Below are 16,862 nucleotides of genomic sequence, written 5' to 3' on the forward strand. Positions count from 1 at the left end.
GAGAACTGAAGGTCAGGAAGAGGTCAGCCTAGTTGGCAAAAGGCATAAAAGGCCAAGCTGAGGTATTTAGAGTTGACAGCACTGGCTTGGCCCCTAAACTTCCTTTTGGGGAAAGAGTTGCTTTTTATTTCCCAAAGATCTTAAGACCATGGAGGACAGGGAGAAGCAAGACGGTGGCAACTGCAGGGTCCTAGTACAGAAGCAGGGCTGCCGAGGTGACACTGCGAGCTCCCAAGCAGAGCTGGGAGAGGGCGTTCCTCCCTTCCCTGTTAGGAATACCAGAAAACTCCCGAAGGTGATGATGGCAATCATCTTGGAGGGCCAAGTAAGGCTTGGCAGGAATAATAACAATAATAATTGCCAATAAGAATATTAACAGTACTATTAGATAACCTTTGAGAAACATTTTTTGTGTTAGATACCAAGCACTTCTGAGCACTTTATAGGCATTGACTTACAATAACTAGAGGAGATGGGTAGTATTATTCTCCCCATTTTAATAATAAAGAAGGTAAGGCTTAGGGAGGTGCAGTAACTTACCTGAGATTGCACAGCTAAGGTCTGGTGGAGCCAGGATGCAGGTCGGTCCTTCAAGCCTGGGCTCTTAGGCATCATGCTATGTTGCCTTCCATAGGCCTCCAACAGTCAAGTAATATTTGACCTGGAAGTGACCTTAGATATTGTCTAGACCAGAGGTTTCTAATGCAGTCCTCTGATGGAAGACCTCTCATCTGGAATAATCCCTCCTCTTTTTTTTTTTTAAGATTGGCACCTGAGCTAACGACTATTGTCAATTTTTTTTTCCTTTTTCTCCCCAAATCCCCCCCAGTACATAGTTGTATATTTTAGTTGTGGGTAATCCCTCCTCTTTGACAGATGAAAAAATTAAGAGTCAGAGAATCAGATCAGTTGCGGAAATGGAGTGTTGATGTTGAGTTCTCCTGACTCCTACTCAAGTACTCTTTATCCTCTGCTTCAGCATATCCCTAGATCTTCACTCCTGGTTAGGAAGCCCAAGCAAACCGATCAGACAGAAGTGCAGCTTCCCAAGACGGGAGAGACAAGCACTAAGTAAGATAATGCACATGAAACTCTTGTTGCAGTGCTTAGGGGAGAGTAAGTGCTCAGGGTATGCTGGTACCTGTGAGAAAGTCCACATGACTGGTTTCTGTGCTCGAGGGTGAGAACAGCTGGGCTGTGACTAGGGAAGGGGAAGCAAGGCACACAGGTGGGGAAGGGCTTCCTCTCGCAGTCCTGCCATCTTGATTGACATGCTGGAGCCTTGCTTTCAAACCCGATCCATCACAGGGAAAGAAAAATGTCATTGGAAACCTTGTAACTCCCCACTTAAACTGCTGGGTGCAGGAAAACAATTGCTTGCCCTAAATCAATGACTTATGATTGCCCTTGGTAGTCTGAGTTTCCCTTTAATTACAGGCCCTCTTGAAATGCTCAAACGCACAAAACGCTTGTAAACATGAACTCCCTCTCTGTCACACACAATCTGCCCATATGCCCACTCTCCCTTTCATTTACAGAGCATAAACACCCATCTCTTACTCATCCGCATAATGAATTTCAGCCTCGTGCATCTCAGTTGAAGAGCGGCCCCAGGAGAATCATGCGCATCTCAGCGGTCTTCCTGTTCCAAGGTCCCAGGGAGCTCTTTGAAGAGTGGATCCTTTATGGGGAGAAAATAATGGGCAAAAAGTGCTCTTCACTGATGGACAGTCCCAGCGTTCTCTTCCCTTCAAAAATAGTTGTTTACTTGAGCAGCCACTTTCCTAAGAAAATTCCAAAATTCTTCCATGCCACCCCCCTTTTCAGCTTCAAATCATTGCATACTCTCCTCTCCTCTTGCAAACTCAACTCAGAGCCTTTTGGTTCTGGAAAGATTTTCTAGGTATCAAGAGAGACTAGGAAAGCCTGCCTTCCTCAGCTCGCCTTGTTCCTTGTCAGAAGAAAGAAGTCAATTTTTCAGAGAGAGAAGGGGGATCTTGAGGCCCAGCCCCTGAGAGAGGGCTCCTTAGACTCCCCTCCAAACTCCACAGGAGCTCGCGGCCAATGGTTGCATCCTCACAGATGCACCCTCAGCCTCCCACTCCAGTGCCCTGCATGATACTCAGTCAAGGGGCAGATGAGAGAAACTCGTGGAGGAAGCACTGTCTGACTTTTTGCTGTCCACCAGTCCCTCAGCCCCTCCTGGTGAGAAGACAACTTCTTCCTCCGCATCCCCTCCAGGCGCCGGGGCACTGGTCAGCGTTGAACAAGGGTTCTGCTCCCCTCCCCAAGCCCTGAGCGGTAGCATTTGCCTATTTCAGTGGTGTGAATACTCCCACCAGGACATACTCCAAGCTCCTATTGTGGTGTCCCTGATGGGGGAGAGGCACGGTAGCATACCATTTAGCATTTCTGTCCTACTTCCACCTCCCTCTGCTCTCTTTTCTGGGAGCTATAGGCTGTCCTAGCTGGTTGGTGGTTCTGGAGGCTCAAGAGCACAGACAATAGTCAAATAATTAGGATGTGATGGGGTTTGCTAGTAAACATAATTTATAGTTATTTTATATAATTTAATTTTTAGTAGTGGCTATGTTTAATAGCTGACTGGCAAAGTTCCTGAAAATTTGACTGTCTGCACCAGCCCATGGAGCACACCACTGCCCCAGGGCAGACCGTGGGCTTGGACGGCCCTAGGTTCCACAAAGGCTCTCCGTGTTCCTGGGAATTTGCCCTTCTGGCAACAGGGGCACGTCTTGGTTCTGGGCCTTTTAGGGGACACTGTGATGAAGAAACAGCAGAGATGTTGCAATGGGAAGGCTGAGGTGAGACCGGGAGAGGAGGTCAGTCGTGGCTCTGCATTCCCAGTGCCTGACCCGAACTGCCTAGAGATAAAAACTAAGACCCAGAGAGCGGACTGACGTCCGTTGGGACTGAAGCAACTGATGTGTTGGGCACTGGGGCATAACCTAAGAGCAAAACGCGACCGAGACTCCCTCTCTGGCTTCTCTAGCCAGCCCACGCCTCCTGCCTCAGCTCAACGCCACTCCCTCCCCGCCAAGTGGCTCTCCGCTCCGGAGGCGGGACCGAGTTCTTCGGTGGCCCCTGGAGGCTCGGGGCTGCAAGCTTTGGGAGGCTGGGAGGCTGGGAGGGGAGAGAGGGAGGGGCGCCGACTGGGCAGTCCAAAGAGGAGGGGTCCTTTAATAGGCTCGCCCAGCGGCTGGTTTGTGGCTCTGCGAGTGGCTGCGGCTCGGAGAAGCGGCCCGGCACCTCCCTCTAGTTTTCGGCTGCAAATCTTCGTCCTTGCACTTGACAGCGATTGCCCTTAAGCTCCCAGGGCGCGCTTTGCTTGGAAAGGCACAGGTAGGAGGCGCGGGCTGCCCGGTGCTCGCTCACAGCCCTGGGAGGAGTCTCCCTCCCTTTGCTCTCCTTTCTGGGAGCTGCGGGCTGCCCCGGAGCGTTGGTGGTTCCGGTGTGCGTGCTGCAAAGAGACCGTGCCGGCGCCCGGGGTGCCGGGCCGAGCCCTTCCGAGAGCGCGGCTGTGCGCTGCTCGGCGCCATGCTTCTGCTGGGCATCTTAACTCTGGCTCTCGCCGGGGGATCCGCTGGCGGCTCAGAGCCAGAGCGGGAGGTGGTGGTCCCCATTCGACTGGACCCGGACATCAACGGCCGCCACTACTACTGGAGGGGTCCCGAAGACTCCGGGGACCAGGGACTCATTTTTCAGATCACAGCATTTCAGGAGGACTTTTACCTACACCTGACGCCGGATGCTCAGTTCCTGGCGCCCGCGTTCGCCACTGAGCATCTAGGCGTCCCCCTCCAGGGCCTCACCGGGAGCTCTCCAGACTTGCGACGTTGCTTCTACTCTGGAGATGTGAACGCCGAGCCGGACTCCTTCGCTGCTGTGAGCCTGTGCGGGGGGCTACGCGGAGCCTTCGGCTACCGAGGCGCCGAGTATGTCATTAGCCCGCTGCCCAACGCCAGCGCACCGGCGGCGCGGGGCAACAGCCAGGGCGCACACCTCCTCCAGCGCCGGGGCGCCCCTGGCGGGCCTCCCGGAGATCCCACATCTCGCTGCGGGGTGGCCTCAGGCTGGAACCCCGCCATCCTGCGGGCCCTGGACCCCTATAAGCCGCGGCGGACCGACTTAGGGGAGAGTCGCAGCCGGCGCAGGTCCGGGCGCGCCAAGCGCTTCGTGTCTATCCCGCGGTTCGTGGAGACGCTGGTGGTGGCCGACGAGTCAATGGTCAAGTTCCACGGCGCGGACTTGGAGCATTATCTGCTGACGCTGCTGGCCACGGCAGCGCGACTCTACCGCCATCCCAGCATCCTCAACCCCATCAACATCGTCGTAGTCAAGGTGCTGCTTCTGGGAGACCGCGACACAGGGCCCAAGGTCACAGGAAACGCGGCCTTGACGCTTCGCAACTTTTGCGCCTGGCAGAAGAAGCTGAACAAAGTGAGTGACAAGCACCCTGAGTATTGGGACACCGCCATCCTCTTCACCAGGCAGGTGAGTTGATCAGTCACCTTTTTGGACCCAGACAGCCCCATTTTCTTAGAGTCACCACTCATAACTCTCCAAATGCCTTTTGTGCCGCGCAATGCCCCCGAGTTTAAATTTCGTTGATCTCTTCTAACTCCCACTTCCGATCTTCCAGGGAGAGCCCGCTCCTGGGCTCAGCGGAGCTCGGGCTCACGCGCGTCCGGATGCACGTGGGCGGTCGGAGGAGCGCCTGCTCCTTCTGAAGGTGTTGGCCTGGAGGTAGCCAATCAGCGCCTCCTAGATCAGCCACCGAGGGGCCGGAACCCAGGAAGTTGCCGCCCCGGAGCCGCAGTTTGTTTCTAAGGCAGATAGGAGGCGCTCTGAGGATGGCGTTGGAGAGGGTGTGGAAGGTCCGCCCCTCTCCTATGGAGGCGTCTAAGCCCTTTCAGACACCTCCGCCCGGTCTTCCTTTCTCTTCTGGTAGAACTGGAATGTCTACCAAACGTCCCAGGTCAGCGCCTGGCTACGTTTCTCGTGGGTAACATGTTCAGTTATCCTCTCTCTGACCTGGGCCTGGAAAACCTGGATTGGGATGAAGGGAATCATTTTGGTTATTTCGTGGCTTGTAGTGAAAGGACAGACTCAAGTTCTGGGAGCTTCCCATCTCCATTGGTGGGTCTCCTGTACTCTTCTGTGCTGGGCCTGTCTTCTGTTTGAGGGGCTTCCAGTTCATTCAGAGCAGGCAGCCTAGTTAGGGCAGCTGTTTGGATCTTGGAGTTTAAAGTGGAGTTTCGCTTGGAGCTGAGTTGGGAAAATCTCTTTCAGTTTTCCCAAATCCTCGTTGGCCGAGGGTGACCTGTTTGTCCTGATACATGTTATTGAGCAGAGCAGGCAAGGTCGCTCATGACCCTGACTCCCTGGCACTTCCTATGCGCTTGACTGCGGGGCTCCAGCTTCTGCCCCTGGCACTGTGGAAGTGGTGGGAACTTAGCAAACAGCCTCTGGAGACCCCAGCTGCAGAGTTGGAAAGATGCAGGGTATTGGGATTAGAAAGACAGATCAAAAAAGCAGATCAGAAAGGCAGTCCTGTCCTTTGCTATGGATCTATGAAAATCTAGATTCATAGGTGTTGGAGTGATTGGGTACTGTGAAAGTTTAGGATCCTTGAGATTTCTCAGATACAGGAGACTGGGAGCAAAGGGGACATCCAGGTGACCTGCTTCCTCTGATGTGGGACTGTGACCTGAGTCTGTGCCGTGCTCTTGTTTTGTTATTATCATAACCATAGCATTGGGGGGATGGCACTGAATCCTTGGTGACCCGTGGGGCTCTAACTCTCCACTGTTTCCACTTGGCCACTCAAAGCTGGCCTGGTGCACACAGGGCTGGAGCTGGAGTCTTCCACACTAACCCATTTGGCGCAGCTTGTCTCTTCCTGGAGTTGAACTTCCTGCTTCTCCAGCCTTCTCCTCCCACCACCTGGTTTCTCTAGGGAGGTCTTTGGCCTGAGTCTGTTTCCTTGTGCTCATTCTTCCAACTGAGGTCTGTAGAGCGGCCACTGCCCAGCCCTGCAAGCACTGCCTGAGTCATGGGGAAACTGCAAAGGAGGTGGCTTCGACCTCTGCACACAGAACAACTCTGCGGTCAGATTGCTGGGGAAAAAAACCAAAGGCCAGAACAGGATATCTTAATGGGCAAAGCAGCTGTTGCCCCATCTGCTATCTGGGATGCCCCTGTGGAGGTCACTCACTGGCTCTGAAGTAACAGACCTCAGGCTCTGCTGCCTAGTGGCTAGGCTGACTTTTGGAACCAGCCCTAGGAAGAGGATTTCTGCTGGGAATATGGGCCATGCCATCAGAAGGACCTGCCTTTTGAAGAAGAAGCAAGCAAACAGCGTGACAGCTTCTGTGTGTCAATGGTGTGTGCCACTCCCCCAGGGGGCTATGTTGACCATGCATAATGGGTACAAGATGTATGACCACCTGTGTCAGAAGCAGTGATGTGCAACGTGTGACTTTCAGAAACTGTCTTTCTCTTAGGCGTCTAGAGGGCAAAGCCAGAAAGTGGGGAGGCTGTGTTGGCAGGTCCATCACCCAGGTATGTGCTTTATCCTTTAGAGTAAACATCTCTCCCTCACCTCCTTGCAAGCACAGACTTCAGGGCCTGCTGCATTCTCAGAGTCTTAGGAATGCTCATTCCTGAGCTCCCCTGGGGAAGGTGCAGCCTGTGATGAGAACATGAGCGCACAGCTGCTCTTTCTAGACGAAGGCAGATGTGGTCTCCGGGAACCTGGGAAGGAGTCTCCTGCTATACTCCGACACAAGGGGGATTTTTGTTTTACTTTGCAAAAGTGAAACAAAAGTAAAAGGGTCAGTAGTAATCCTTTAAATCAGATGTATGAGCTATTCTGCTTGATCCCTGTTTATTATAATGTTGGTGTAATCAGTGCTTTTTCAAAGTAAAATTTGAAAACAAAATACACAGTTTGTTTAGATAGGAAGTTTTTAGGAATATGCTTATTTTGTAAATCGCCTTTTGTCTGCAATGGCCCTTGAGCTGATAGACACCTTTAGAGTCACCTGTTTCTTGGTTCCCCCAGAGAAATCTGAAAAATGGCTGGGACTCTTTTTGATTGATGATGCTCTGGTTGTGATTTTTGCAGGGAGAAAGCAGTTAGGAAGGGTCAGGCTTGGTCAGACTGTGTTTCCTCCTGAGGAAGAGCTGAGAGCAGCTCCCGTAGAGCTCCAGGTGCCGGGTAGCCAGGGGAGAGCAGTAGGACCACATGACTGGAGCCTCCCCTTCGGCCCACATCAGAGTTGCTGTGCGTGAAGACAAGTCTGGGCTCGGCTGTGGGAGACGCCGCTGTCCTCTTGGCAGGCAGAGGGAGGGGTGTGGGGTGTTGAAATCAAAACACTGGGAAGACTAGACCCAGGGAGGATCCTTTACTGTGTGCAAAGGAGAAAAAGTTGATCGTACAGCAAGAATTTTGACAATTTGAGGAGTTTACTTAAAGATTTATACATCTGAATCTGCAAAGCCATCAGCCTCTAGCCTCCTAACAGCAGGGTGAGGTCAGCACAGGGCTGGAACCGGGATCTGTGGAGAATTAGAGCCAGTCTTGCTGGGTGGACATTCATTTCCATGGGGAGAGAACTTTCTCTGGGTTCCTGTTGCACTGGGCAGCAGGAGCCGGGGATTCATGCCGACGCCTGGCGGGACCGCCTCTCCGAGTCTTCTCTCTCTGTAGGTCCCATGCCTCTGCTGTTCGGGTAACTTGGTGCTAGACTGGCTCTCATTCAGTAATTCATACGTTTTTTTAATACTTATTTCCAGGTGCTATCCCGGGCTGTGGAGATATGGAAATTAATGAGACGTGGCCTTTGGCCGCCAGGAATTCACTGCATGGCAGGGAGCCCAGCAGGGAAATAGCTCTTCACTATATGGGGTGTTAAGCGCGTGGGGGAGGCTTGGGCCCTCCTCTCTTGGGGGTCGTGCTCCTTAACACTGGAGCCGGGAAGCCCTCAGAAGGCCGAGGGCCGGGAGCCGAGGGACAGGTGGCAAGAAAGGCACTGGGGTCGGGAGCTGGTGGGATGGGGAAGGAAGCTCATTTCCTGTGTTGTAGAAGGCCTCTCCTCCTTTTGAACATCTCTTTTGCTATGACCTTTCCTCCTTGAGACTGACTTTGTTTTTTAGGGTTTGTTGTTTGTGCGTTTCTGCTGCTTATTTCTTCCTTTATTTTTTCTCTTGTGCTTAGTGCCACTCTCTGCCGTTCCCTCGTCCCCACCTCCTCTCCTCGTTTTCTTCCATGCTCTCTTCTTCTGCCTTTGGGATTGTCGAGGCCGGCTCTTTGTCATCTCTCTTCTTCTTATCTTCTTCCTTCACATTCTTCCCTCTCCGCCTCTGGCAATACCAAGCTTGGCGCTTACCTTCTGGTCTAGGGCCCAAGCAATGCTGTGTCTTGTGGGCCGTGTACTTACAGTATTCTACACTCTGAAGCCTGGAACAGCATCTGGAGCCCCGTTTGAAACAGAGGCCAGCTCTTTCTGTAATAAAGTGCTTGTGATAGAGCAGTGAAGTTTACTGTTCAGATTTAAAAAATTTTAATAATAAAATGATAATATGCAGTTTACACATATCTCCCAGTACAATAAAAGGAATCATAATTTCCTCAGGATCTTTTTTGAAGTCAGGCCTTGGAAGATATTAGCAGAGAGGGGAATCTGTAGCTTTGGTATTTCATAGTTTGTAAATCTTTATCACTGAATGGAAACTCAACCCCTCCTTCTGGAAGGGTGGAGAACAAGGGAGGAAAAGAGAGCAGTGGGGAATAGGATTGCTCCCTGGCTTGTTGGGTGATTGCTTTCTCTCTCCTTCTCTCGCTGACACCAAATGAGTCAGCTGATATTAGTGGTGGAGGATGGGGGAGGACGTTTGGAGCGAGGAATGTGCACTGGAATCTTTTCCTTCTTTTTTTAATCACTGGTTTAGTTGGGAAGGTAAGCGAGGTTTTTTCCCTCCTTCAGTCTTGCTCTCCTTCCAACAACATCTCTGCAGTAGTTCATGTCACCGGGCCTCGATCACGTGGCACACTGGAAGGAACACAGGCTCAGAGGCGGGCGGAGCTGAGTGTGAATCCTGGCACTTGCACTTTTAGCAACGGCCACTGAATGAATCAGCCGTTTGAACTTCACTTTCCTCATCTTGGAATGAGGACAATGATGATGATGATGGTACCTCACTCATGGGACTCTTGCTGGGGTAAGTGACCGAGTGTTCCACAACAGGCCCCCAGTGAACGGCAGGTGCTATGAGTAGTGGCTCAGTCTCTGTTTGTTGTTGTTGGATGGTTACCTGCAGGTCCCTTGCAGAATTTCCCTTTGGGACGGCCCTGATTGGAAGGAAGCATTCCGTCCCATTGCCCTTGCGAGTATGCCTTCCGCTTGTCTGCTTTGTGCACAAACTATGGACCCCAGTGTTTGCCGATCTCCCTGATCTGTGCATGCTTTCTGTCTCTGTCGCCCCTGCACGCCGTCGCCGTTCGGGATGTGTCCTGGAAGGCAGGTGCTGCCGTAGGTGAGAGGACTGCAGATGGCTCTGCGTGCTCAGGTGGTTTGCTCCTTCCTGGGGGTCTTTAAGCCACTGTTTTTGGCTGTCAGGCTGCAGGGCAGGAGAGGGGGCCTTAGGTTCTTCTGGCATTTTGTGTTGGCTCTTTGCCATCAGGTTTTGCCCTGGAGAAAGGAGGGGCCCCAGTGAGGAGCCAGCAGACAGGGTGCGCAGAAGGACAGGTCGGTGTGTCGATGCAGGTGCGGGGCAAGGAGCCAGGGGCTTGCTCACTGGGGGAGGCGGCGCAGACCCTGCTCCAAGAGCACTCTCAGCACTTAATCCTGCCCTTCGCCTCTCGCCCGGCCTCTCCTCAGGCTTCGCCCACTCAGCGAACAGCCTGCACGCGGCGGGCGGGAGGTTCGGGGTGGACAGCCTTGCCCTCTTGAGACTCCCAGCCCCTTCATTGTTGGGGTGCGAGTGCCGGGAAGCAACCCAGAGCTGTGGAAGGAGCTCAGCTCTGAGGCTGCCCTGCCTGAATTTCAGCCCTCTCTTGCGCCAGTCCCTGTCCAACCTGGGTTCCCTGTTTGACCCTGGACCAGCTACTTACCTTCTCTGGGTCTCATCTGTCCACTGGGGCCTAATAATGGCATCTCCCTCATAAAGCTGTGGTGAGGAGTCAGTGCGCGCATACGGCTGGAGCTCTCAGGGCAGTGTCTGGTCCATCATAGCAGCTCCGTATGTGTTAGCTACTACCCTCATGTTTGGCATGTGCTCTCTCTTGAACTGATGATTTCTAGAGAAAGTGTGGTCCTCCTGTAAGCCTGGGGTTCGTCCTCCTCCTCATTGAGGTGATTCTCGTCCGGGTCCCTCCATCTCTTGCTGCAGCAGCATTTTGTGCCTCATGAGGGATTTATATTCCAGGGAACGGAATCTGCTGACAGAAACTACCAGGGCTGGCTTGCCTCCTCTTCACCTCGTCTTCCTCTTCCCCGGGCATCCTCAGTCATGTTGCCTGGCACTGAATTGCTAGAGGTACTGAATTGCTAGATTGGTTTTTTCCTTCTAGCAAAGCCAGGCCCTCTTGTCCTTGGGGATTACAAACAGAAGTGGATTTTGGGTTGGACGAGGAAATACAGTGATGCATGACAGAAATTCAGATGGAAAACAAGTTAAAGGGCAGGATTAATACTAGTGCAGGGGCGTTTTCACCAGCAGTTATGATGTCCTAACTAGTGTGGCGTGATTCACACCAAAGACCACTGCCGGCCTTGCTCTCAAAGGGCACGGCTGCAGGACTGAATTCTTTACTTCGTAGCCCCATGGCCTCAGGTGAGCCATCTCAGTTCCCTGAGTCTCAGGTTCCTCATCTGTAGAGTGAGGGATGGCTCCAGAGTTCTGCGAGTGTGCCTAGATGCTGTGATGTGGTCATCAAGACGAGCACTGGGGGGCTGGCCCGGTGGCACAGCAGTTAAGTGTGCACATTCCACTTCTCGGCGGCCTGGGGTTCACCGGTTCGGATCCCGGGTGCGGACATGGCACCACTTGCCAAGCCATGCTGTGGTAGGCGTCCCACATATAAAGTAGAGGAAGATGGGCATGGATGTTAGCTCAGGGCCAGTCTTCCTTAGCAAAAAGAGGAGGATTGGAGGCAGATGTTAGCTAGGGCTAATCTTCCTCAAAAAAAAAAGACGAGCGCTGGCTCACAGGCCCAGGAGTGCCGTGTGAGTAGGAAGCCGGCTACGTGAGAACGCATGTATCTTCTGCCACATAAACACATTTAATGTGCTTGATGTTCGTGGGTCCCGCTGTCTCCATACTGCTGGGAAATATTAAGCATCTCAGTGCATGGCAGGGGAATGAGAGGAGGCGGGAACGAGGTCTGCAGGGAAGACGGGGGTGGGGGGTAGGGGGGAGTTGTGGGGGCATGTGCAGGGAGCCGCCTTGGCGAACACGGATGGGCCACTGCACAGTGTTATCCTTATTGATTTATTTTTTTCACACTGTGGCTTCAATCCTGAATTTTTATAAAAAGAGGGACAGTTAGAATCCCGGAGGATTAGGCTCTTGGCCAAGATGATTCTTGGGTCATCTGGAATGGCAGCTTCAGCTACAAGGAGAAATGGCGAATTACCAGGAATAGTGAGGCAGGTAGGGGGCTGGGCTGGCGAGTGCCGACATCCTCCAGGCAGAAGGAAGCAGGGAGCTTCTCTTTCTGGAGACGAGCGCCTGAGTTGAAGAGGTTCAAGCCGTTTGAGTGCCTCTGAGTTCATTCCAGAAGGGTGGAGACATTCAGGGCCACAAATAAGGCACAACTGGGCCCTGCACAACCGCCGTGGGCACCCGGGCCCAGTGAGTCTGCGCTGGGGTCCCTGCCTGGGGGAGAGGGCTGGGCAGAGCGCTGACCGCTGCAGCTGCATCTTCCCACAGCGAGGATGCTGGGTACCGCAGGATGGCCGCTCTTAGCTACACCAGGCCCTCGGGAAACATGCAGCTCTTTTCTCAGTCCTCTTGTTTGAGCCACGGAATCTGGCATTTCTTGATGGAGGGAACAGGTTGCTCCTGGCCCAAAAAGCGCCTGGAGCTGCATGTCTTTTCTTCAGAGAGAATCCGCCCCGAGAGGAAGGAGGCTTTTGGCTTTAAGGACCTCCCAGTTGCAGAGCTGGGCTGCCGGGCAGCTCACCTCCAGTGGCCACCTGGACCCAGTCTGAGCTCTCATTCTGCCCTCGCCATTCTTGACGAGCAGGCGGGGTAGGACTCTAAATGTCCCCATGGGTGACCTGCACTTTTCTGTGAGTTCGTTTTATCAAGTTCGCAACCTGGGTCAGTAGACAAGCCCATCCTTAGGGTTCTTTCCATTCTAAAAGTATATCGTTCGGAGTGTTCCTTTTATAACCAAGGGCCAGAAGGGGCTGAGGAGGCCCCTGGCATTGGGGAAGGAGCAGAGCTTAGGGCACTGGTACAGTCTGGGTTCTACTTGAGAACTGGCCCTTCAGGGGAGGAAACTGAGGCCCGGAGTAGAGAAGTGACTGCCCACAGTCACACAGCTACTTAGTGATGGGGCCAGGTTCAGAATCTAGGCTTCTTCGTTCTTATTCCTGTGCCCTCTCTCTTACACAAGGCTGATAGTCAGTGTTCATGGTGGCCCCGGGACAATGTCACATGCTTGTCCTAGGCTGTGACCACCAGGCTAGAGGCTCCACCTTAGTGGGGATCCTACACTCCAGCATCCAGGGACATAGAGGCCCCGTCACCCATCCCCTGCCTTCATTATGCCCCAGCGTGAGCCTCCATTCCTTCCCTCCTCATCCTGGCCCCCTTGTCTCTGCTTTCACAAGCTGATCCATGTGACTCAGTTCTGTTCCTCAGCAGTCAGATTCCCTAAACTGCTTGTCAGGCGAGTGTCTGCTCTCAAGTTTTGACAGCAGCTGTCTTCTAGATTTCAGAATTCTGGGGAGGAGAACTTTTGGGAGAATGAGCCTTTGGAGAGGGAGTGTACTTGGAAGAGAAGGGAATTTGAGGTTCACCCCGTGGGGTTCCCAGAAGTGGAAGGAGTGCTACGTGCGAGCACAGGGCAGCAGATCAAGGCTGGGCGTGCGTTTCACCCTTCTTGACTCCCGTGTACTCTGGCTTCAGTGTGATCGCCCCCCCCGAGGGTTCTCTGGCCAGAATAACTGTTAACTCATTAGGAGGTGTGACTATCACCTGACCGTGGGAAGCTGAGTTTGACTGCTCAGGTGGTAAACTGCTGAGTGCTTTGGATTAAATTTTGCTGATTTTCTGCACTATGACCACTTTTCCTCCTGTGCCCCCTGGCCCCACTAACTCTGCTGCCCACCTTTTCCCTATGTCAGCATGCGCCTGCACACACATGCATGCACGTGCACACAGCCCTAAAGAGAAACAAAATTGAGAACAGCTCTGTGTGTGTTTATGGGAACACCTTGGCTCCCAAGGGAGAACACACACAGCCCTTTCTCCTGAGTGTTAACTCAGGTGTTGCTGGGCAGTCAGCTGTGATGTGGGAGAAAGAGCACTGAGGATCCAGTCTTACGACCCCGAGTACACATTTCTGCTGAGACTTGAACCTCTCTGAGCTGCAGCTTCCTTGTCTGTGGAAGGTGAAAATAATAGTCATTATTCCAGTGGGATGCTGTGAGGATTAAATAGGGTCATGTATGTAAAGCGCACACATGGTGCCAGCATTTGTTAAGCCATCGCCATGATTCACTGTGAACATGAGTCTCAGTTTCCACCTTTGACAAATAGGCCTAATAATATATCTGCTTCCTAAGACCATTGTGGGGAATAATTAGGCAAGACACATAATAGTTTCCTGTAAACTATAAAATGCCTCGTGCATTAAAGGCAAGGATGTAATCAAGAGAATACCAGCATCACTGATTCAACAGTGTCTTCTCAGGAGGAGTAGAATGTATACAAGTATCTTATGCTATTTCCAATTCCTGGGCCCCTAAGGTATCTAGGTGCATTGCTGACCCAAAGTGCTTAATCAGTTCTTTGAGTTATCCACCCCAGAAGCCCCATTTTGCCCTTCCCTGTGCCCTGGAAGAGCTTCCTGTCAGGGATGCTGCTGGAAGCCCTAGCTTCTGCGACAAGTTAAGTGTCAGTACAGAGGGACCTTCCTGCTTGGGTCACGCTCTATTTAATTTATCTTTTCTTCCTAGCAGCCCTGGAGCCCATGGTCCTCTGGAGCTTCTGTAGCCAGTTGAGCTGTGTCTGGATAGGGGCTTGTGTCCACCCAATCTGCCTCCTCCCAACCCAAGGAAGCCAGATCTCTGGCATGGGCGGGTCCTTGGCCAGTGACCCTTTGGCTGAGAATCTGAGCATAATTCATGGTTGTCCAAAGGCAGTCACTCACCAAGGACCGAGGCTGCTAGAGCTGACTCTGGTTGGGGAATGTGCTTGCCTTCCACCCCCACCTGCCATGACCAGAGCCTCACCCAGCTGTGGGAGTCACCATTTTCTGGCCTGGAGGGCTGTCTCTATATAAAGCGGTGGCCCTTGTAGTTTAGTTTTGTACCTCCTAATTTTCTCCCACAGGACCTCCTTAGATAGGATTTGGGTAGAATTTCTCAGTGAGCCACAGAACTTTTTTCCTGAGGCCTCCTCCCTTAGCCTGGGTTGATTCCATGAACAGCCCCACAAGCCCCTGGAAAGCAGGGCCTGGCTGGAAAGGTGCTGGGCTGGGTTAGGCTTGGCCTGGGGATGAGCTGGAATGTCCCATAGGATACCCTGTCTTCCCTTCAGGTCCAGTCTCTAACTTCTGGCTGGCTTCTGCTTCTTCCCTGCCCCCGCAGGACCTGTGTGGGGCCACCACCTGTGACACGCTGGGCATGGCTGACGTGGGCACCATGTGCGACCCCAAAAGAAGTTGTTCTGTGATTGAGGATGATGGTCTTCCATCAGCCTTCACCACTGCCCACGAGCTGGGTAAGGCTGGAGGGGCCATTGGATGGAGGGAGGAGAGCTCCTGTCTGGGGTCTTTCTGGGTTTGCACTGGGTGCTCTGGTGAGCGGGGGTAGACATTTGAGTTGTTTTTGCTCCCTCATGTCCTGACGCCTTAGGGATCCTTTTTTAGGGTCAGAGTCTGCCTTAGCAATAACTTAGTTTTATTTTTTTCCAATTGTCCCAGCACACTTGGCCAGTGATGTTGTCTGAGTACGTCAGCAGTTAGAGTGTCTCGTCAATTAGGCACTAAGGGAGAATATGTGAAATACACTGCTGTCCTCAATGAGTGCACAGGCTGATGGATGCGACAGAAAGTGGTCTTGAGACATTTGCAAAGCAATCTTTTGTTAGCTGGAAATGACCAGCCCAGAAACATCGACACGGGCTCTCTAGCTTGTCCAGCTGATCCTCCCCCAACCCTTTAAACTGCATAGCCCACATCCTTCTTCCCTCTGAGTCCTCTTGACTCACCCCGCAGGCCACGTGTTCAACATGCCCCATGACAATGTGAAAGTGTGTGAGGAGGTGTTTGGGAAACTCCGAGCCAACCACATGATGTCCCCAACGCTCATCCAGATTGACCGTGCCAACCCCTGGTCAGCCTGCAGTGCTGCCATCATCACCGACTTCCTGGACAGTGGGCATGGTAAGCCAGGGCAACAGAGGAGGGGCTTCAGTGCTGTCACTGGAGATGGTGCTCACCACCTCTCTGGACCTGTCCTCCATTACCTAAGGTATGCATGACCCCAAAGAGTTGGGCTCTGCAGTGGGTCATCCCATAGCCGCTTGCTTCCTTCTCTCCCTACCATTTAGATACTGGGCTAGCTAAGCCTTCCCTTTGCTAGCTCCCTGCTAACGGATGCCTTTGGCTCTCTGTAGGTGACTGCCTCCTGGACCAACCCAGCAAGCCCATCTCCCTGCCCGAGGACCTGCCAGGCGCCAGCTACACCCTGAGCCAGCAGTGTGAGCTGGCCTTTGGCGTCGGCTCTAAGCCCTGTCCCTACATGCAGTACTGCACCAAACTGTGGTGCACTGGCAAGGCGAAAGGCCAGATGGTGTGCCAGACCCGCCACTTCCCCTGGGCAGACGGCACCAGCTGTGGCGAGGGCAAGTTCTGCCTCAAGGGGAGCTGTGTGGAGAGACACAACCTCCAGAAGTACAGGGTGAGTGTGCTGGAGCTGCGCCCTGGGGACTGCTGGGAGGAGGGTGGCCGACTCCCGGGGCCTCCACTGGGATCCTGCGCCGGCACGGAGTTACCGTGTGACCATAACTCCATTGCATTGCTGTGCTGTGCCTCGGTTTCCCTGTTTGTAGTCCTATCTCCTCTTGACTCTAAGGCCAGAGAGAAAAGATATGGTAGCTCAGAGAACTTGGTGAGGCCTTAGGTGCTTGAGAGAAGCCTTTCAGTCGGAGTGAGGGGTCCCAGCCCTGAGCTCTGCCCCTCGTCCTACCTGGGGAGGAGCTCTGGACCAAAGCCGAGCCCTTGATCTTCGGAGTTGCTCACCAGTTGGCTCCGCCCTGTCTTCCTGCATCAGCTCTTTCTGAGTGTGCTCCATTTCCAGGGAGCTGTGGGCCAGAGAGGAACAGGGCTCAGAACTGAAAGGAAGCAACCCCCTTGGGCCAGCATCAGGCATTTGCTACCTCCTCCTGAACCAAGTTCAGATTCTGTTGTGATCGTTGTTTTTTGAACCTGAAACATAATTGAACGAAAGTTATTTTTTTCCTGATAAATAGGAAGAGCAATCAAACCAGAGCAAATTCAGAATGCCAAATATTCTCTGAATATAATAAAAACTTTACACTCTTCAGGTCTTGGGTTGGGGTAGTAAAGGGATTTGTACTTTTCCAGACAGAAATAAGAAGCC

The 16,862-nt window shown here is 52.9% G+C and overlaps 1 protein-coding gene across 1 annotated transcript in view; it reads left to right on the plus strand.

Moving 5' to 3' along the window:
- Nucleotides 1-1,149: 1,149 nt before the first annotated feature.
- ADAMTS15 (ADAM metallopeptidase with thrombospondin type 1 motif 15) overlaps nucleotides 1,150-16,862 on the plus strand; it is a 27,873-nt gene continuing 12,160 nt past the window's right edge. The window contains exons 1-4 of the mRNA XM_046686282.1: nucleotides 1,150-4,512; nucleotides 14,847-14,979; nucleotides 15,476-15,643; nucleotides 15,877-16,160. Of these exons, the coding sequence (XP_046542238.1) occupies nucleotides 3,556-4,512; nucleotides 14,847-14,979; nucleotides 15,476-15,643; nucleotides 15,877-16,160 (1,542 nt within the window). The 5' untranslated portion in view covers nucleotides 1,150-3,555. The remainder of the gene's footprint in view (nucleotides 4,513-14,846; nucleotides 14,980-15,475; nucleotides 15,644-15,876; nucleotides 16,161-16,862) is intronic.

Source organism: Equus quagga, chromosome 14, assembly GCF_021613505.1.
Source record: "Equus quagga isolate Etosha38 chromosome 14, UCLA_HA_Equagga_1.0, whole genome shotgun sequence".
Lineage (NCBI taxonomy): Eukaryota > Metazoa > Chordata > Mammalia > Perissodactyla > Equidae > Equus > Equus quagga.